Consider the following 20,764-nt stretch of genomic DNA (forward strand, 5'->3'; position numbering starts at 1 on the left):
ATCTTGGTTAACTGTGACCTTCGTGTCAAGGAATCTAGAAGGATTTATCTCAATCGTGAGATTGATGTTTTTGTGGTAACTATTAAGAGCGTTAAACAGCTTGTCTGTGACTCCTTTCTTTCTACGATGACACGTGTCATCAACATAACGTTTGTAAAACTTTCGCCGGGATTACGATTTCTTCTTCCATCTTGTTTAAGAAGCATCCTGTGAAAACGACTGACAATGGACCTCCCATAGAAACTCCATCAGTTTGCTTGTAAAGACAGTTATTCACTGTTGTTAATTTGTAAAAAGTTTTTTGAATGTGGGACGAGAGACTGGCTTAAGGTCGTGCTTGTCGTATATTTGGTGACAGATATATTCAACAGTTTCTTTTACAGGTACACTTGTGAAAAGCGAATCGATATCGTAACTCACGTTTTCTTCGTCAGCAAATAACGGAGGAAGGTTTTGTAACATTGAAGGGAATTTCTGAGTATCCTTGATGACAAATTCATTCTTAGCTAGAGGTGATAAGTATGAGGCGATAACTTTGCTGGCGGCGTAATAACAGGTTCCTGTTTGGTCAATGATTGGTCTCAGCTTTAATTCGGGTAAGTTGACTTCGTTTGGATTGTCAAACTTGTAAGTTTTGGCAGTAGCAAAGAATTGTGCTGGTTGGTTACTTGACGGTCTCATATTCTGATACTCTGGGTGATCTTTGAAGTGTCTGTGCAGAAATCCCTGGAAACTACTAAGATCTTTAATTGTTGTATCGTCTGATCGAAAATATTTTCCTTCTTCCATGTCTTGGTCAACCATATTCTGTACAATTTGTTGATAGTCATTTTTATCTAACACTTCAACACTTGTATCTTTGTCGCCCGATAAGATAAAAATGTCGGAGTTGGTACGTAAACTTTTTGTCATTAGCAAACTGTATATTTTTGGTAAGTTTGTTGGTAGTTTTCCCTCAGATATTCGTGAAATTCTTCTTTCTTATTTTGTGGAATAAACTTATCAACGTTTTCAGCAAGAGATTCGAATTCAACTGTTAAATCCTTTTTGGCAAATTTGTTTTTGTCGATGAAGCTATGATGTAAACCAAATTTCAAACAATTTAAGTCTAAGTCAGGAAAGGAAGATAGATTTATCAACGAAACTTGGTAATCACTGCTGTAGTCATAACTTTCTTGTTTATATCTCAACCATTTAATTTTCTTGTTTTTGTCTTCAGTTGCTCCAGATTTTTCTTGTGTAAGAAGATGGAAAGTTTCTTGAGAAAGATGTTTCCTATAATTCGGTCTGCTGAACGATAAAGATTTCTTTCTAAGTCGCGTTTCTCTTTCGATAGTTGGGTAAGTGCCATTTTTTTATTATTTAGATGTGATTTAATCAATTTTGTCTCAGATTTTCTCTCCTTTTTTACGTCGAAAAATGGCCTTTGACTTTCGCAAAGATGGGTGTGATCTTGTGGTATAATGCTTGTTCGATAAAGCCAATCACCAAACTAGCAAAAAGTTTCATATATATTTCATAGGTTCTGCTTCTATGCGTCTTGATGTCACTATTCTTGTTCTTCTTTCGTCCCGTTCGCTATCAAGGGTCCTTTGAAGGGGGTCATAGTACATTTAATTTTTTTTAGTTACCAAGGTTTAAACAATCACAGCTGAACAAATAGACAAAGATTTCCATCATATATTCTCGTGGTGAACGCTAATTAGAAAGAATAGATCAACAGTTTTATAATCTCTGACATGAGTTGGCAGGGATTTGAACGTTCCGCAATGAACATTGGGAAAATTAAAACAACCTTATACTTAATATTTGTGGTGTACGTAGCTGTAGTGTAGTCAATATAACATCATCGAATTTTGATGATAGCATAATGGACTATGCTTATATCTTTGCCAATGTTTTGTTCAATTAATTAATCACTTAATTTAATGTTTTATATTAAAGTTGGAGATTTGCGACATTTTTTGGATGATCCCCGTTGCCAAAACATGCTCTAACAACCAAAATCACTCCAGCTGTCAAAGCCCCGAGCGTTGTGTGGCAGGGTGCGGACCTATTTCAGGGGCTTTTTATCGGGAAACACAGGAAACTTCAACATGGCGGCGCGCATTGGATGGAATTTTGTTGTTGATTTTCATTGATTATTTCTTTTCAGCTTAACAGTTAACTGTTTATTTTTTAGCGCTTTTGTGACGGTGACTAAGTTTTGTTTTATTCCAAGTTATTATATATGTTTTTCTATTTCTAGCTAGTGTTCTAGATAGCTATCATTAAATGAAACAAAAAATTCTAAAGAAAGATGCCGTCACTCTCTGATTTAAACAACTTATTCCCAACAAAGTTACATGCTGTTATCTTTGTTGGTTATATGGGTCTATTTATTAATCAAGGTATATTTATGTTTTTCAGGCATGGATACTATTTTTGATAAAAATAAAATCAATCATATAACTTTCCCATAAGCTTTTCCTAAATAAAATTTCTACAAAAGATGCTACCAAGAATTAAATTTCCATACACATATATACAGGTTTTATTAAATATATCCAGTTTTGCAGTACTTTACATCAGCGACTTTGCTTTTTCACACTTTACAGATGAATGCACAGAAAACGAATTTTTGATTCTTCTATGCAAGGTTAGTGCACTTTAAAAGTTATTGATTGTTTTTATTTTTTCAAAAAATCCATGACTGGAGTATTATTATATTTTTAGCTATAGCTCTACTGTTATACTTTAGAGTATATAATGTATTCATTCTTGCAACGTATGAATGCTACTATGGCACAGGCAGAGAAAAGTAATAGCGAGTCAGCTAACTTACGAATGACAAATTGGATGAAGGATTTGCAAAATACAAAAGTCGAACGAAGTGAGATGAACAAACTTGTTATGGATTATTTAATCACAGAAGGATTTAAAGATGCTGCTGAAAAATTTAAAATGGAAGCATGCATTGAACCCAGTCAATCTTTTGACATTCTGGATGAACGTATCCGAATTCGTGAAGCTGTACAAAATGGTTGTATAGATGAAGCTGTAGACTTGACAAATTCTTTGAATCCAGATATACTTGATTGTAGCTCTTACTTATTTTTTCATCTGCAACAACAAAAACTTATTGAGCTAATTCGAGAAAAAAAGGTTGAGGAAGCTATTCAATTTGCTCAAGATGTACTGTCAGAGTTGGGCAGTGAAAAAACCGAATTGCTTGAAGAACTTGAAAAAAGCATGGCATTACTAGCTTTTGAGGATCCAGAAACATCGCCTTTCGGTGACTTACTCAAACTGTCTCAACGGCACAGGGTAGCCAGTGAATTAAATGCTGCTATACTAGAATCACAACACCAAGAAACCTTGCCAAAACTAGCTGGGATAATGAAGCTAGTTTTATGGTCTCAAAACGAGTTAGATAAAAAACATGTGAGATATCCTAAAATGGTAGACATAGCAACTGGAAAGATTAAAAACTCTTCAGATAATAAAATAACTACTATAACAATCACATAACATTTTGTGTTTATATAATTATGTACTGTGCATATATGTGCCTCCTACAAGGAACATAAAAAACATGCAAAATATCCTAAGATGGTGGACATGGCAACTGAAAAGATTAAGAACTTCTCAGATGATAACATAACTATATATATAACATCACAAAAAATTTTGTGTATATAATTATGTACTGTACATATATGTTATTCAACCTCTTCTTTTTATGTGACTGTTATATGACACATAAATAACTGCTGTTGTTTGTATTATTTTTATTGTGAAACACCTTTTACGATATAACAGTATTTTATCCTTGAACTGTGGCAATGTTATTTGTCTAGAAAATTTTTATAATCATTTAAAACATTTGGTATAAGTAGTTTAGGTGCTAAAACTCTGCAATTTTTCTTGTCAGAAACCCTGTAGTGATCCATTCAAAACAGGTTTATATATAATTAGTAAAAATGCAACACATGACAGTAGAATCAACGAGAAAAAAAACTGTCACCAAATATTTTTAAGTATTTGAAGGGGATTATTTTTTAATGAAAATAAGGTAGTGAAAATATGTTTATTTCCGTTTTCAGGTATCTTGGTCACTGCAACTAAAGACAAAGACAACAAGTATTCGTACAATCCAACAATCACAGTGTTGTTATCTGAACTTTTAAAACTCATTGTTGCTTCTATATTGTTTGTTAAAGAGTAGGACTAATTTGTTTGTTTGTTTACTTCCACTAAAATTAAAAAAGAATTTGGCATTTTTGTTCATTTATCTATTTATTGGTTTATCTATTTGCAACTTGTGTAATGTCATTTTTGGTTATTTTTTTTTTGAATTTTTAAAAATCAAGCTAGAAATTTCATTGTGCGAATTACGGAAAGAAACTTGAAATTTAAGTATTACTTTTGGCTGAGTGCAGTGAAAGTTATTTTTTCATGTAAAAATTGATTGATAAAACTATTTCCATAACAAGGCGCACATGTTACAATCTATGAATGTCATTGTGCTAAACAAGACCAGAAGATGCCTTAGCCAAAAAGCACATTCGCTAATTAAGTGGGTTTTTTCTAGGGCATTGATGACAAAAGTGTTCTTGGAATATTATGAAAACCTGAGAGCTGTCACAATTCATGGAACTGTTTTGCTTCTAATTCTCCTAGTTTTTCTTTCCTGTTAAAAATTTCTCATAATTTATGCATTCATCATAAATTATTCATTATTGTTCATTTGGACCTTCTATGTAAAAAATAGAGTATAAAGTATTAAGGGTTTCTTTTCTAAACACTCTTTAGATAGTGCATTTAATTATAAGCCAGAGCAATATTTTTATACTTTTTCATATTCTAGGTCAGGTGTGTTTGCTTTGTTTCAAGGCTTTATAAGATATTTCAATGGTATGTTAGTTTATGTATATAGTACTACCTTTTTGTTCTTTTTCTGTTACTATAGTTTTCTTTTGACTCATTCAACGATTATAAAAAACTAAAAAGGTCTAAATTACCCCAAAAATAAACAGCATTGACATGTGCATATTTTTCTTAATATATATAAAAGTGACAGATTGTGCTTTTAAAATAAAAAACAAGAATTTACAATTTACAATGCTGGTTGCTTGACAGTTCCTTCTTAGCATGGAATTTAATTGTGACAAAAAACTTGTGTTGTGTTGAAGATATAAACGTCAATATTAGATTAAAACCATTCTTGCACAAAATTGTTGAGGCAACGCTTTTTCTATATTACTGAAAGCATCAAGTGGTAAGCGGTAATGTTAATTAGCATGAGCAAGGCTTTTATTTGGCTGGGCGCACATCATATGCCTGGATTACAGAATATTCCACATTGTGACTTGTAAAGGTCCAGTAATTAAAAAAAAAATGACAGTGCTGACATTAAAGGTAGTACTAATTGCTTAAGTGCTTGTGCTTGAATTTACTGATAACTTATTATGGGAATGGACTTCAAAATTTGTCTTGTCTCAATATATTTTGACTATGGTTTTAATCTTAATAAACTTTTAAATTCTTGCTAAAAACAGTTAGTTGAGAAGTTTGTGATACAACTGACCTTCGTCATTATGAAATCATTGTGACCTTGGTATAACATAACATCCAGAACATTAAATTTATATTTACTGGACCTTTTATAATTTTCTAAATCTTTCTTCAATTACTGACAAAATTATTTTTTTCACAATTAAGTTTCCGTTTAGATATTAAAAAAAAACACATTTTAAACGTTTCATCAGCCCAAATTGTTATTGAAAATTTTAATCTGATTCGTGGCAAACTTGTAATTAAAAATGAGGCGAAAAATGATCTTAATTGACCGCAGTAGCCTGTTTTAAGAAATCTCGCCTCTGTGGTGAGAATGAAAAATCTTTTTATGTATTCGACATAAAATCCAAAGCAGATTTAAATTCAAGGCATAATCTTTAGTAATTAATGAAAATTTTTCTATATGGTCCTTTCTCATGTATTTTTCTATTAGTGTTCCTGCTGTATTTGGTTCCATCCTTCTTATATTGTTTATACAACAACTTGGCATTTGCTAACTTAAGCTCGTACGATCCAACCACATACTTTTTGTTACTACAGTTCAGAGTGGTAGTGACTGGAGTTGTGTTCCAGGTAAGTGGTTCTTGCTCTGTGTAACATGTTTAAAAAAAGCGATCTTGTTCTGGGGTGGGGGAGCTTCTGATGCGCATGGTTACACTTTCTTATTTTCAATCATTGTCATTTCTGTGTATCTTTTACTAAAAAATTTTACTTAATGTTGAACCTTCAACTGATTGTAATTCAATGAAACCAGTAGTTACAGTACACGAAGGTTTATCACTACTTTTCGCAAAGGGAAATGTTCGCAGAGAGAAATGTTCGTAGAGAAAATTGTTTGCGGTGTTTGCGGGGTTCTTACACTAAAGTCGACGAAACCATATCCCTGCGAAAAATATTTTTACCGCCAACTACGAAAGGATAGATACCTTCTACTTAGTTTTGTTGTGGTGCACTTTTTTATACTATAAACGTTTTAAGTTGAGGCACGAGGGAGAAACCACGAAAATCAGTCCAAAGTAAGAAATTCTCAAGACTTGATTTGGTATTTTTTCTTACAATTTTAGGGTCACTGTTAAGTCGTTTCCAAATTTTTTGTCAAAAAGGTTATTAGGTACTTTTAAATCAAACTGTTTTTGTCTCCACTATGTTAGCTATTTTTATTTATAAGCAGGGCTGTTTCTTTTAAAAATAAGCTTGTTTTATCATTTTTACTGCAGACAATGTTGAGGGTGGGAATAAGAATTTTTCGGTTTTGTCAGTGCTAACAGTTAGTTATGATCTGTAAATATTTTCTTTTTAAGGTAATTTTCAAAAAACAGCTTAGTCGTATGCAATGGTTTTCTTTATTCCTCCTCACGTTCGGTTGCATCGTCAAACAGCTGAACACAACTGCTGCAAATGGCATGCCGAAACTTAGCATAGCTTTCAATATGAGTCTGGCTTTAATTTTAGTTCAAATTTTCTGCTCTTGCTTTGCTGGAGTCTATAACGAGTATTTGCTGAAAGGGCAAGGCGAAGATGTGCCGTTTATGCTACAAAATGCATTTATGTACGTCAATTCTATCATTTGTAATGTGGCTATCCTTGGTTACACTGGTTCTCTGACAGAAGGTATGACAACGAAAAGCGTGAACTCCATCCTACAGGCAAAAGTTTTAATGATCATTTTCAACAATGCGGCGATAGGTATTGTTACGGCCATGTTTTTGCGCTCGTTAAATTCGATCTTAAAAACATTTGCAAGTGCCTTAGAGCTGATGTTTACAGCTGTCCTATGCTGGATCATTTTCGGCATTCCTGTTAATATCATGACAGCTGTTGCTATAGGAATTGTTTCCTACGCTACTCTCTTGTACGCAAAGAATCCGGTGGATAACACACCCAAGAGTAGTGGCGCCACTAAAGTATGAATTCTGCGGAATCAAGTCGTCTCAGTGACGTTGTGAGTTTTAGGGACAATATGGTTTTAAAGGAATAAATTTGATGTGAAACATGCACAATGTAAAAGAAAGAGAGCTAACATTTGTCAAACAATTTCATGTGAATTCTCTTCGTTAGACACGGGTTGTTCATTTGAATACAACCTTCACTTTTTCCTTTTTGATTAAAAAAGATTGGTAAAAAAAGTTTTTATTTAAAAGTGATTTTTTCTCTGTAAATAAAAAGAAAGATTAAAACGTGCTAAGTTAGACGAGACAAAGTTTACCTCGTCTTTTCAGTCATTGTTACTATTAAATAACATTTCTATCTTATTCCATACTGGCTACATCACTTCCCTCTATATATCGTCTTCAAATGCAAGAGTGAAAATACATAGATTTATCCTTTTATGTTTTTTGTTACGCTTAATGTTTCGTTATGATTGTATATGTTGTCTGTACATCATATAATAAAAATAATATTTATCCAAACAATGCGAAGTTACTTTTTATATCAATTGGTATGCTCTCCCCATTGCAGAGAGCTGCATGTTCAAGACGTTTTCTTTACGGAAATATTGAAATAATACTGAAATAATATTTTTTTTATTCTCTACTTTAACTTTTGGTCCAAATTGTCCCAAAATAAAACAGCTTAAATTTACTTATTTTCAACAATAATATTTAAACTTGATTTCCACAAGACAGATTGCAGGGTGATCTAGATACTTGAAATACTTAACTATACTTGACAAAATAACAGTACTTAAGAATATACTTGTATTTGAAATTTTGCAAAAATTTAAATATATTTGAATAGTAGGCTCTGTACACTCAAATAAATTTGAATACTAGCCTCTAATACTTAAATATACTTGAATAGTAGCTTCTTAATACTCAAACATACGAGAATTTGTGTGATAACCAACATTTTTTATCTAATGTCTAGCAATACTTATGGAATCAAACCTGTTGAAGTGTTTGTGTAACGTTCTTGGTTTTTGAAACATTATCTCTGTTTTCTTGTTGACCCTAGTTGCACCAATGTTATTATGAATACACAAGTCTGTCATGGAATATTGCAATGTTAGTCTGCTTTTCGTGGTAAGTGCGTACAGTACTCAAATATAAGTATATGATCTGACTAATTTCTGGATATTATCTGACAAGTCAAGATACAATGTGTATATGTTTGTTATTTACTTGTGAGACCTTAAATATTTAAAGAAAAGTAATATTACGTTTTTTAGATTTCTTTTGTTTTTTTAAGAGAATTGTCGAGACTAGGTCCATTCCTATACTTAAGTATAATTGAACAGTTTGTTAACAATACTTAAAAAATTTTCTTGATTTGGAAAGCCTAAAATACAAACTGCAAAAATATACTTGAAGTCATTGTTGAATATACCTGAATTGTATTTTCAAAATCTTGTGGTCGCCCATTTGTGAATGACGACTTCGGGAGCAAAGCAACTACGAAATATCTTTTTGATTTCCACGAGAAACAAATTTTTTTAGCATAAAATAGCTTGAAAATGCAATTCCAGCACTGTGCTTTAAGCACTTCCAACTTTCCTTTTTCTGTTTATTGTTTTTATAAAAAATTTAAAGCCATTTGCTATATTCTTTCTACTATAAATATCTAACCTACTTTCATTCTTTTCCTTTAGTTTGCTGTTTTTAACATTTTAGCTAACTAGCTAACTCAAAAATGCTTGACTCAAACTTACTAAAGCTTCTGTGGTGATATGAAATTAGTTTACGAAATCAGTTACTCCCTGTAAAAGTTCATGAACTGAACACAATATGAAGAGTTGCGCGATTCGATGAAACGTAAATCCACACAATGAAGGATGATGCACCACGACGACGAAAAACACTAGGACGCAACAAAAGCCACGCTGGAAAGAATAATACGCCATGATGAAAAGCACAACGATAAAAACTATGCTACGAAGAATAATACAATGCGACGAAGAGCACACACAAATATTGTCCCACAAATAACTCCATACATTTCCACTGTTATTAAGCGCCGCTTACAATCTCGTTTCCAGGGCCTTTTGTCTTTCACTAATTTGTCACTTAGCGCAACACTGGTGAGAGCCAAAGCGAGGTTGCGTCGTTGTGTGATTTATAAATTTAATATAACTGGGCGATAAATGAGTGTTTCTCGTTTAGGTGATTTAGAACCGCCTAACTCGTCGCCATTTTCAAAAGAATTGGACAAGATAATGTTTAGAACCTCACCCTACATAAACTAAAAAAAGGTTGGACCAAAAAAATTCAGAAATCACTTTTCGAATGTTATCTTATTCTTAACGATTTTAACAAATTTTGGACAATTTTTTTATGATTTACCAAAATTAATTTTATGATGGTATTAAAACAAAACACCAATATTTATCAAGAATCTACCTGTATCATACCTCAAAGTAAAATATCTAATAGAATACAAGATGCTAGTCTAAATCTGAAAATGGATCTTATGTTGTCGGCTTGATCGAATCCCTTGATTCTTAGCTGCTGAGAATTTCCCATATTATCATAAAGCCAATTTGAAGCATGAACTGGTTTCATTACAATAAGGTGGGTAACAACATTATTTATTAAAAATGAAGACTAAAAACACACCATATGGACACCATGGACATTTAGGGCAAATGAAAAGTTCGGACATTAAAAAAAATCGGACACACAAAAATTCGTGCAATTAAATTTTAGGACTCACTTTTGTCCCAGAGTAAAAACATTCGAAATTTTTTCTTTTTAGTAAGACAACCTTGAAAGGATGTTGTTCGTTAATATTGTCGACACAACTATCTTGTTACCATTAGTGCACGAAAATACTTAATTGTTTGATAAAAATCTTTCATTTAGAATATGACAATGTAAGATTTAAAATAATTAATATTATACAATTAGTGCACCAACTTTCCCTTGAAAAATATCTTCAACGAGGTAGCCAACCTCGTCCCGGGGCTCTTTTAGATCCATAATATGACTAACGGGACTGTTTAATACATCCTTCTCGTCAGCCATATTACAGACCTTATGCAAAGAAAACGACAGAGCAAATAGAATAAAGTAGTTTACTTTTACTGCGCATGTGCATTGTAGCTCTCGTGCCATCCCCCTTAGTGCCGTTGTCTCAGTTGTTCTCCTGTTTGTGTAATGTTGGTTAGAACCCTCAAAAGGAGGTTTCAGGTTAGCAGATATATTAAAATACAAAACATTTTTAAGAAAATAAAAATTAAAGTAAAGGCACAAATAAACAAAATCCGTGTCATCATTGTGCTGAGTCATCATCAATGGGTTTATCAACTTGTGATGCTGGAATATTTTGCAAAAGGATTGTGATACGCCTTCTAAAAAAGAAATAGAGAGTAATGCGCAACTGATAAGAAAAGTCAGCTAAAAATATCAACAATAAATTAAGTGCTACATGTTTGTTAGATTTGTGTTTCCTTAGATGACAATGTCTGTTGAGAATGAGGTCTGGGTCCAGAATTACAAATCACCGTTTCGACTTGCCTCAATTCACCAAGCATGTTCTGATTTAATCTAAAATATCACACATAAATCCACAACCCTGTGAAATCGACCAACAATGCATCAGAATTCCGCCACCGAAAGGACTGAATACCGTGCTAGCCTACTATTAACTTCAACTTGAGGATTGTAACCTAATTTTGTGAAGAAAAAATTTCAGTTATTACGATAATATTATTTTTTTGTTTTGCAACTCTTCTAACAAAAAAATACACACATTGTTCAACACTTTTTAATTTTTCATTAAACAGAATAAAAACCCTGGAAGTCCAGTTGTATCTGTTGATTTAAACCACTGTATTGTATCATTCTTCTCTTGGATTCCGTCCAAGGCTAGACATTTTAAACACTATTTTAGCAAATTTATTTCTGTAGACGAGTACTGAACCATTTGTTCTAAGTTTAATTTTATTTGGTATAAAATGTGCTTTAATATTACTCTCCAATCTTCACAATGTTTATCTAAATTTGTATATGATATTGTCATAAAATTATATAGTCTTCAAAAATATACTTTAGCTAATGTGTCTGGTCCCTTAAGATGACTAGATAACTACAAAACGTCTGCACCGAGATTTAGTTTGTCGTTAGAATCGCCAAACACACTTTTGCATCAAGGAAAAAAAACACCTTTGTCAAACCTTTCACTACACTGCAAAAACGAGTAACTTCTTTCACCAATAGCTTTTTAAGATGTTAAATATATTTTCGAACACGATTTTGAAATCTTGAAAACGGAAGGTTCGCGGCAGTGCAGTATTGGCAGAGAGTCGTGGAGAAAGCGATAGCTGCTATGGATAGCAACCTCTGCTATCCATTTCGAAATATTTAAATTACCAAAATAGCAACTTGTTAATTCCATTTGCGCATGCTCACGTGACTTGTCGGATGGATTTTGGAGATTTCAGGTACTATGAAGATAGTGTATATTTCTTTCTATGGGCTTAGTCTAAAAATTGATCATATTGATTAAGTTTAAAACGGTCCATTTAATTTTACTGAAGGTATCGGACTTTTAACTTAACCCCCTATATTAACCACACTCTCAAATTTAATAATCGCATTTCCTCTATTATTAACGCTTATTGAATTTAAGGGTGCGGTTATTTTAGGGGTAGTTAAAATTATTTGTGATAGGTGTAAAAATCAACTCGTTTGATACTTTTATGTTGCAACATTTATGGACTACAGTATAATTAAATTCTGTTAACTGCCTGGACGCTTATTTGATACGTGAAAAAAATTCTATTCCAATGACGCCCTTATTTTCAATTTAATAACCGCGGAAAACGTAACCTGATTAGCTAGTTTTGAATTGTCAACAGTTTTATAAGTTCGCTATCTGGGAATAAGATTAAGTTTTCATAAATGATATATCACAGCGGTAAGCTGTTTAATAAATGTACGCTGTTGAAATAGTGAACCGACGCATCAAAGTCATATTTTATCTCCGAAAGTTTACAGGTTCAGAGAAAACAATAACTTGAGCAGATGCTTTTTTTCCCCTCATTAATGTTGTAGTATAAATTATAAATATTATAAATACGAATAAACAAAAATGAAAAGCAATGACGTAATATACTTAGGTGCAGAAAAATATATATTACAAATTAACCCACATTTCATTGTAAAAATTCACAGACACATATGTAGGGCAACGAGATCATTATTTTTGGCATATTTAGCAACAATAACCTTAAAGAACAGAGATGCAAAGAAATATTGGTTGGAATAAAATTTCGCATTTTTCTTCTCCACACATTGATCTGTCTGCTTTGTGAGTTTTTGTGAAATTTTATCAGAAATTAGTTTTGCGGTATAAAATATTTTTGAAAAATCTAATTTTACGTACAACTCACGCCATCCATGAAGTACATCACAGTATGTTATTAACACTTTTCTAAACGTTGTTAACTGAAAAGAGGTGAATTCCACAGCTTGCGAATTGTATATGTTAGAAATAAAAGTTTAATTTTAAGTTTCACTCTGCATGAGGTAATTAACTTTAAAAACACTTCATTTTAAGAAAAAAACACATAATACAAAATAACATTGTGTATATATTATTCCTGAAATAAATATTTCAAATGTTTTGATTATAAAACAATTCACAAGAATAAAACAACCAGACTCCCCAGAATTTTTCATTTTAATCCTAATGCAAGTTGAACGTTATTGCTCTACAATTTAAATAATATCAAAGAAAATTAAAAGATAAGACTATAAAAAACAAGAATAAAAAGTCAATACACCGAGGGGTAGTATAAAATTGAATAACTACAAATAATAAAAAAAATTAGAAAAAGAAAAAGTCATCTACATTTCACTTCATAACAGCTTGAACACACGTGACAACTTGATTGTAGATATTTAACTGTTCATCACCAACGATTGTTACAGGACATTTGACATGGTTATATTTAAAAAATGTCTCGCCTTTCTTGAAATTTGGTACCAGTGTACAATTGCAGGACCAGATCTCAAGATTACGTTGCTAAAATCAGATCAGTTTATTTCAGAGTATGAGGTTTTTAAGCTCATTTTATATTTATGTTTTATGAACTTAGAGTAATGGAAATAATCATAACATGGGCATGGGATCCATATACTTTCAAGTTCACCCACCTGGGCAATTCTTCCAAAGCAACTTAGAATTGATGAATGTATGAAAATCATTCAAAAAATAACTGTCAAACATGTGATATTTTATCTGACTTTCAAAACTACTAAAAAATTCCATTTACTCAGATGTAATATATTTCACAAGTAAAAAAAAAATAGATAACTAAATGTTGTAACAAACCTGCTGAAAAGAGTGTTCATATTCGATAATAACTCCTGATGGTGGAATCACTAGACAGAAAAGAAATAAAATATATAAATTACCACCAAACTATTACACACAAGACAATAAAGACAGCATTGACACTTACATTCATTACAAAAGTCTTTAGCATATCCAGTCAACACTCTAAAGAAGTATAAAAAAATCAATTTAAATTTGTTATTCCCAGATTTACAAAAAGGCATTAAAACAAGTATATACCCAAAACATTTTTAAGGATTCGTAATTTCACGAATATTTATATTTATGGCTTTTAGGAATTTTTGTTATAGTTTTTCATTATACTTTATGGAATACTAAACACTCTTTGTTTTTGAGAAATAAAGAACAAGGTTAAGAACATATAAGTGACTAAAAGCTACCCTCCTATTACAGGAAACAATATTTGAATGGAAACATTTGATTCAGGGCATTTTAATTCGACAAACACTGAGAACTAAAACATTTTGTTTTTAATTTTTTGATTTTTAAAATTAGATATACCTTGTTTCCATTTGATCACCCCATATATATGCATAAACCTTTCCAGTTTTTCTTTTCAGCCAAGTCCATGCCATAATAGTTTCACCTCTACTCAAAATTTCTATAGGTACAATGACATGATAACCCAAAGATGTAAGCACTTCATATACTTGAACTCGATGTTTTGAGTTTGGAAGACCACTTTCTCGTAAATACAAAACAACAGGGAGTTTAGTACCAAAAGATTTCTCAATAGGGTACATTGTTGCAGATGGGGGACGGATATGCCAGGCTGGAATTTTCTTTTCCTTCTCACTGAGAAACAGTGCATATGCATTTGAGATTTTAAATTCTGCGGGACTTGGAAGTACTAGAAGTTGATCTAAAAATGAAAGTCCCTTTAAAAAAATAAATAAAAAATAAGAATGCTAGATACACAGATTGCAACCAAAATAATATTCACCCTTTACAGAGGTCTGTGCAGACATCTGGAAACGTTTTAGTCCAGTTACAGGATAGATGAAAAAAAAGGATATAAACTGTATGGTTGTTGCAAATTTTCAGAAAAACATTCCAGATTTTCCGATTTTTTATCATTCTTTTTACTTTGGCCTCAAAGTTTTTCACAAATGCAATAAAAGTACACATACTTCCTGCAAAAATTGTTGTTCCAAAAAAAAGGAGTGGGGCAAAGAACAAGACACACAATAAACCAAGACCACAATTCCAGCAACAAAACGCTACAAAGTCATCATTTTCGTCCTTTTTACCATTTTCAACAAACGCATCACCATCTGGTAAATCACTAAAAATAAAGTTTTTATGTATAAAAAAGGTGCATAAGACTAAATTTCTGAATATTTGAGTTTTTAATCTTTAATTTGAGCAATATTAAAATAGAAAATGTGTACACATTTCCTTTAGAAGTATAATAATAGATTTTAAGGTTTTAGATGAGAGTATTTTAGTATTTTTAAGTCCCTTTCTTACCAGCAGTGTCTCAACTGAGTGTTAAATCTGAGGATTAACCACATTGGCAAAAGTTACAAAATTAGTTTTTATAATTCAAACTATACAATTTAATAAAACATTTTGTTTCCTTGAGTGTTTGAATTATAGACACCCTAAATTCAAGTATCAAAAGAAACATCATCTAACAAAACGTGAGTATTTAACACAAAAGCCATTACCTATATTTAACTTTTTTATTGATAAACATATGAACCATATTAGAGTCATGAACAGCACCCAACTGAACTAAACTTATCCAGCTCTGCCAGCTTGTCATTTTGTATTTAACATATTTGTATATCAAACGATAACTGAATATATTTAAAATCAAAAAGTGTGTAAAACAACTAACAGCATTTGTATAATATTTAACATGATATATCAACTTTGTATTTGCAGTTTTCAACCTGATGAAGCGCAAAACCTTTCTTGTTGCATAAACTGTCATAGAAGTGAAGAAGAATATATACTGAAGTATATAACGATAGAAGAATGTTTTCTCAGCATAAATCCTTCTTTTTAAATACCACTCCCTACGATTCTGTCGATACTGACTTCTTTGAATATGATTAACAGAAAAATGCATATTTAACTCCCTGTCCCTTTCCTCCTCATCACAAGATAAATCATCCATAAAACATGACCCGTCAATTTTTAAAAAGCTGTTATCCTTCCATATTTTCCCTAAATTTGTAAATGATATATCATGGAAAACGCTGTCTTCTAAAGATCCATTTACATGTCGCTCTCTAGATATGCCCAATTTTTCATTATATGAATAATCCTTCATGGAAGTACTTCTTATACTATTAGACAAGAGTTCATCAACTTTTGTTGATGAACTGTTAAACTCTACTTCATAGTCTTTTCTTTTTAAAATGCCATTTGTTGTAGCTGCTATTCTTGAGAGTGAAATAGGAGTAGAGGTTGTTAGTTTGTACGTGCTTCCTACCATAACTTCATGCTCTTCTGCTGATTGAATTACTTTGCGTGTCAAAAGGGTTGAGGAACTAATATTCTTAACAGTGAACATGTCTTTCTTTGCATTGGCGCTGTATGCCTCTACAGTGGTCCCTTTTTCAAAGCTGTATTTTTTATTTAAAGCTGTTTCACGTGCAGCATTGCTAAAGCTGCAATCTTTAAGAGCGACCACTGGCGCCATATCTGGGAGAGGCAGAGTTCTAGATATTTGCTCATCTTCTTTACAGGCATTCTTTTTCGTTTCTTTATTTATTACTGTTTTTCTTCTTTTGAAATATTCTGTTTGTGGCACACCTGCAGTAGTTGAATGACTACTATATTTCCTGCCATCTCGTAATTTCATCTTCTTTTCGATTTCCTTGCTGGCTGGCTGGCTGCCTTACGCGCGGAACGACTAAATTTAAATATGTAAACAACATCATGATAATGACATGTTTGTAAATACCATATACGGGAACTGTCGGCCTCTAAACTCGGTAAACCAAAGAAGATATGCTCAAGTGAAATTTATGTAGCAAAAACACATTGATAACGATAACATACTGTAAAAAGCACAATATCTCATACAATAACTTATTAAAACAATGATTTCATCCTTATTTTAAGTATTACTTTTGGTTATTAAAAAAAATGGAAATCAAATTTACTTTGCTACAATATCTATAAGAGCCATGTTTTTAAAATGCATAGCTCCGTTTAGCCTCCGCATTCAGACAGACGTGTATACTGTTGTGCTAGCTATCTAGCTAGCAACTTTTATTTCAAGCTAGCCAGCTACTTATACTTTTTTTTAGCACCATGCTTCCTGTCTTTTATTATTTTTTATATTTCAAAGAGCGAAAGTTTCTATCATTTGAACATTCTGTTTAAAATGAAAGTTGGATTAAGCGTGGTGGTTGCTTTTCCCCAATCTTATATTTAAATGATCATTCTGGGGTGCTTATTTTAACTTCCCCATCTTTTATTAATGAGGGTGCCAACTCTCCGGAAACGTCGCAAAAACCATGGGGGCTGTCGGTAGACTTTTAGTGTTTTAAAAAAAATTAATATTTTGCCCGAATCAACCCGAAAAAAAAACATTTTTTAAACATTTATTATCATGCATAATATTTTTTTAATGACGAGCAGTGGTAGTGAAAGAGTCTTGTAAAAAACTGTTTTTTATATTTTTTATTGGATAAATATCTGTAATAAAATCCAACAAATAATATATTGAATTGCTCAGTGACGTATCCAGAGTTTTTTTGGGGACTACCGTTTTCTTATACACAACTTGCTTAGGTTAGTATCTCCACGAGGCACCAAGTAAGTTGGTGCCGAAGAGGAAATTTTGAGTTTTGAGGTACCTAGATCGCTTGAAAATGGCTTTGTGGCACTCAAAACAGCAAAATTTTGTACAATTATTAATTTGTACAGTTCTTCATAATAACATCATTCATTTAAATTTCCCAACAAAATTACGTCTGCAATTTTTTTGCCGACGCAACTACAGTATCTTGTATTTTACGTCGGCAATGCTGAATGCCGACGCTAATTTTAAGGGCTGATGAATCATTGATACAAAGTTTTAATACGAATTACCAAAAAATATAATTGTGATTACCAACCTTATCCCCAGGAAATCCGTTCACTAGCCTACGTTCACAAACGTAGAGTTGGGTCTATAACATAGGCTGAAGCTATTGTTTACTCGATTTATTTTGAAGTGGCCGAGTGGGTAACGGTTATCATAAATACACCTGACTAACACATCAAAAACTTCTCAAGAAAGATCCTACAGAAGTCATCAAACGAGAAACGAGGAACATCTTAATGGAGTTGAAAAGAAAGGAATACATCGACGATAAGCAGTATTACCGACTGAAACCTTGTGACGGACCCCCTCCGCGATTTTACGGACTACCGAAAATTCTAAACAGGGAAATCCAATTCGACCAATAGTCTCTTGCACTGTATACAACCTATCAAAATTTGTTGCTTCTATCCTCAGCAAATTTACAGCAAGTGACCACAGCAAAAACTCAAAAGAATTTTCGGAATACATCAGAGAAATAAAGATAGCAGACGACGAATGCATGGTATCCTTTGATGTCACATCACTCTACACAAATGTTCCCATAAAAGACACCCTAAACATCATTAAAGACCTTATCGAAAACGATGATGCATTCGGTGAAAAGACAAAGATTCCAGTACCGGATTTTCTGGGTTTGGTCGAACTTGTTCTAACCAAAACATGGTATCTGTTTAACAAGAACTTCTACACTCAAACAGACGGAGTTGCCATGGGAGGCCCTTCATCATCAGTAGTCGCAGAAATATACATGCAAGCACACGAGACAACAGCATTAGTCACATCAGACAGACATCCAAAGGTTTGGAAAAGATTTGTTGATGTATTTGCCATAATCAAAAGATCTCATCTAGAAGAGTTCCATGAACACATCAACGGCCTACATCGACAAATCAAATTCACTGTTGAGCTTGAACACGATGGAAGTATCGCTTTCCTGGACACTTTGGTCAAACGCAAGAATGGTTCCATTTCAGTTTCAGTGTATCGTAAACCAACACACAATGACCAGTACCTTAACTTCGAATCAAACCATCAGAAATTTTGCAAAGAAAGTGTCATATCTTCAGTACTGAATCGTGCCAACAGCGTAGTGAGTGACAAACAGGAGAGAAAAGAAAAAATTCGACGTGTAAGAAATGCATTAATTGCGGATACAGTCATAAAGTCATCACGCAAGTAGAAAATAAAATGAAGAGAAGATGCAACGGAGACAACAAGGAAACATCAGAGGATTTCATCGCATCAGCATTCCTACCCTTTGTACCAGGTACTAGCGAGATCCTTCGTCGAGTTTTAAGGCAACACAAGATCAAATGCATTCTTAACTCTAAAGACACCCTAAGAAGCACTAAACCAAAAGACAAAATAAACCTGGAAGAACAATGCAATGTTGTTTACGAAATTGGGTGTAAAGATTGTGATGCAGTGTACATAGGCGAAACAAAAAGAAAGTTTAAGCAAGGAGTACAAAAACATATGCGCGCAGTGAGAAACGGAGATGTGAAGAAAAACGAAATTGCAGACCACAGCTGGAGCAGAAGTCATCAGTTTAATTGGGATGAGAAGAAAATCATTGACAGAGAATCCAGAACAACGGCCAGGAAGATTAAAGAAACCATCAACAGTGTACACATAAACAGCATCTTGTATCAACTTCCTGAGATTTGGTCACCAGCCCTACAGAAGAAGTAGTTACCTACATCTAGGTCCGAAAATGTTAATTACCGTAAATAACTGTAATTATCAGCTCGTTTCTGATTGGTTAATTTTTTATGAATTTCGATCCTCTGCAATTATATAAACACATGCTCAACATCATTTTACTTTGCCCGATGATGGGAGAAGGATCTCCTGAAACGTCGCCTACTAAACTATCATGTTCAAGAAATGATAAACTTTCCACAGTAATATGAATACTGAACAGACAAAATGAAATAATATGTTCAACAACATACTACTTAGAGCTTATATTTACTTAATTTACTAGTCTTTTTTTCTTTGCATTTTTTTGGGATAGGAGTTTGGGATCCCATACTGGTAAACTGGTAGCAAAACTTCTCTTGATACGTCGGTGTTGCTATTTTGATAAATTTTTTGTTTTTATTTGGCAGGCAAAAGAAAGCAGTTCAATTAACTAATAATTCTTTTTAGAAGATCTAATTGGTTAAAAACTATATTCCTGCTGAAAAAATTGTAAAAAAAGCCTAGGCCACCATCAAAAATATGTTTTGTTCGTGTCCTAAAGACCCCGCAAAAATGAGTCAGTTGGTCGGGCGTATTTTTCCCCGGGATTTTCAGATGGGGGCAAAATTCGTTACCAGGACCAAAAAACAGTATAGCGCCACTCGACATCATATTCAGACCCTTTTTTCGCCGCCCTGTAAACTTGTCATGATTACCCTCAAGAAATTAATTTTTACGGGAATTAATTTTTGCAACTTTTTGTTAATTTTGGGAAAATAAGTTCTCACAAATTGTTTTTCAAATATATCTTGTTTGGATCAAAAAGTTTTTTCCAGGTTTTTTCCGACTTACCGACTCGGGTTTTTACTGCCAAACGTGAGTTGTCGGAGGACTTGAACATAACATATTTTTGATGGCGTTCCTATAGCAAGTCATCTATATAGTGAGAGTAAAACGACAAAATAGCACCTTCCTTCTTCTCAACAGAATTTAACAATGAGCTCACGGGCATTGCATTCCAGGCGAAATTTTGGTGGTTTTGGACGGATTCAGGTGGTTACAGACGAAAACCTTGATAAAACCCTGAAAAAACGCCAGTGGCCGCCCTCATATACAGTGCTTTCGTCAAGTTAGCACCCTCTTTTTTATTAAGTTAAAAAATAGTACATATAATGT

The 20,764-nt window shown here is 32.9% G+C and overlaps 4 protein-coding genes across 5 annotated transcripts; 2 read left to right on the forward strand and 2 right to left on the reverse strand.

Moving 5' to 3' along the window:
* Nucleotides 1–282: 282 nt before the first annotated feature.
* Nucleotides 283–912, reverse strand: LOC130657781 (uncharacterized). The gene has a single exon (XM_057460782.1). It carries the CDS (start codon nucleotides 910–912, stop codon nucleotides 283–285), a length of 630 nt encoding a protein of 209 aa, XP_057316765.1.
* Nucleotides 913–2,246: 1,334 nt separating this feature from the next.
* On the forward strand, nucleotides 2,247–9,386 carry LOC130656502 (UDP-galactose transporter senju-like). Of its 2 annotated transcripts, none has more exons than XM_057459369.1 (6): nucleotides 2,247–2,390; nucleotides 4,086–4,203; nucleotides 4,850–4,896; nucleotides 5,993–6,132; nucleotides 6,861–8,582; nucleotides 9,149–9,386. In XM_057459369.1, the coding sequence occupies exons 1-5, from the start codon at nucleotides 2,300–2,302 to the stop codon at nucleotides 7,467–7,469; spliced, it is 1,005 nt and encodes a 334-aa protein (XP_057315352.1). In that variant the 5' UTR covers nucleotides 2,247–2,299; the 3' UTR covers nucleotides 7,470–8,582; nucleotides 9,149–9,386. The 2 variants fall into 2 exon arrangements, with proteins under 2 accessions (XP_057315352.1, XP_057315353.1); XM_057459370.1 differs by having other exon boundaries at nucleotides 9,171–9,386.
* On the forward strand, nucleotides 2,432–3,816 carry LOC130656503 (glucose-induced degradation protein 8 homolog). Its single transcript, XM_057459371.1, has 2 exons — nucleotides 2,432–2,638; nucleotides 2,741–3,816. The coding sequence occupies exons 1-2, from the start codon at nucleotides 2,602–2,604 to the stop codon at nucleotides 3,508–3,510; spliced, it is 807 nt and encodes a 268-aa protein (XP_057315354.1). The 5' UTR covers nucleotides 2,432–2,601; the 3' UTR covers nucleotides 3,511–3,816.
* Nucleotides 9,387–12,513: 3,127 nt separating the features above from the next.
* On the reverse strand, nucleotides 12,514–16,745 carry LOC130656496 (uncharacterized). Its single transcript, XM_057459359.1, has 6 exons — nucleotides 15,528–16,745; nucleotides 14,988–15,142; nucleotides 14,359–14,719; nucleotides 13,964–14,001; nucleotides 13,834–13,883; nucleotides 12,514–13,524 (listed from the first exon to the last, which is right to left on the reverse strand). Exons 1-6 carry the CDS (start codon nucleotides 16,670–16,672, stop codon nucleotides 13,354–13,356), a joined length of 1,920 nt encoding a protein of 639 aa, XP_057315342.1. The 5' UTR covers nucleotides 16,673–16,745; the 3' UTR covers nucleotides 12,514–13,353.
* Nucleotides 16,746–20,764: the final 4,019 nt, after the last annotated feature.

This window comes from Hydractinia symbiolongicarpus, chromosome 9 (assembly GCF_029227915.1).
Source record: "Hydractinia symbiolongicarpus strain clone_291-10 chromosome 9, HSymV2.1, whole genome shotgun sequence".
NCBI lineage: Eukaryota > Metazoa > Cnidaria > Hydrozoa > Anthoathecata > Hydractiniidae > Hydractinia > Hydractinia symbiolongicarpus.

Excerpts from the sequence above, each read along its gene's own strand:
- LOC130657781 (XM_057460782.1), bottom strand. The coding sequence starts at position 912 with ATGACAAAAAGTTTACGTACCAACTCCGACATTTTTATCTTATCGGGC.
- LOC130656502 (XM_057459369.1), top strand. The coding sequence starts at position 2,300 with ATGCCGTCACTCTCTGATTTAAACAACTTATTCCCAACAAAGTTACAT. Across the intron at positions 4,204-4,849 it reads TCTATATTGTTTGTTAAAGA|GTCAGGTGTGTTTGCTTTGT; the intron begins GTAGGACTAATT and ends TTCATATTCTAG. Across the intron at positions 4,897-5,992 it reads CTTTATAAGATATTTCAATG|TGTTCCTGCTGTATTTGGTT; the intron begins GTATGTTAGTTT and ends TTTTTCTATTAG.
- LOC130656503 (XM_057459371.1), top strand. The coding sequence starts at position 2,602 with ATGCACAGAAAACGAATTTTTGATTCTTCTATGCAAG. Across the intron at positions 2,639-2,740 it reads TTTTGATTCTTCTATGCAAG|AGTATATAATGTATTCATTC; the intron begins GTTAGTGCACTT and ends GTTATACTTTAG.
- LOC130656496 (XM_057459359.1), bottom strand. The coding sequence starts at position 16,672 with ATGAAATTACGAGATGGCAGGAAATATAGTAGTCATTCAACTACTGCA. Across the intron at positions 15,143-15,527 it reads AATAAAAAAGTTAAATATAG|TGATTTACCAGATGGTGATG; the intron begins GTAATGGCTTTT and ends CTTTATTTTTAG. Across the intron at positions 14,720-14,987 it reads AACAACAATTTTTGCAGGAA|ATCAACTTCTAGTACTTCCA; the intron begins GTATGTGTACTT and ends TTTCATTTTTAG.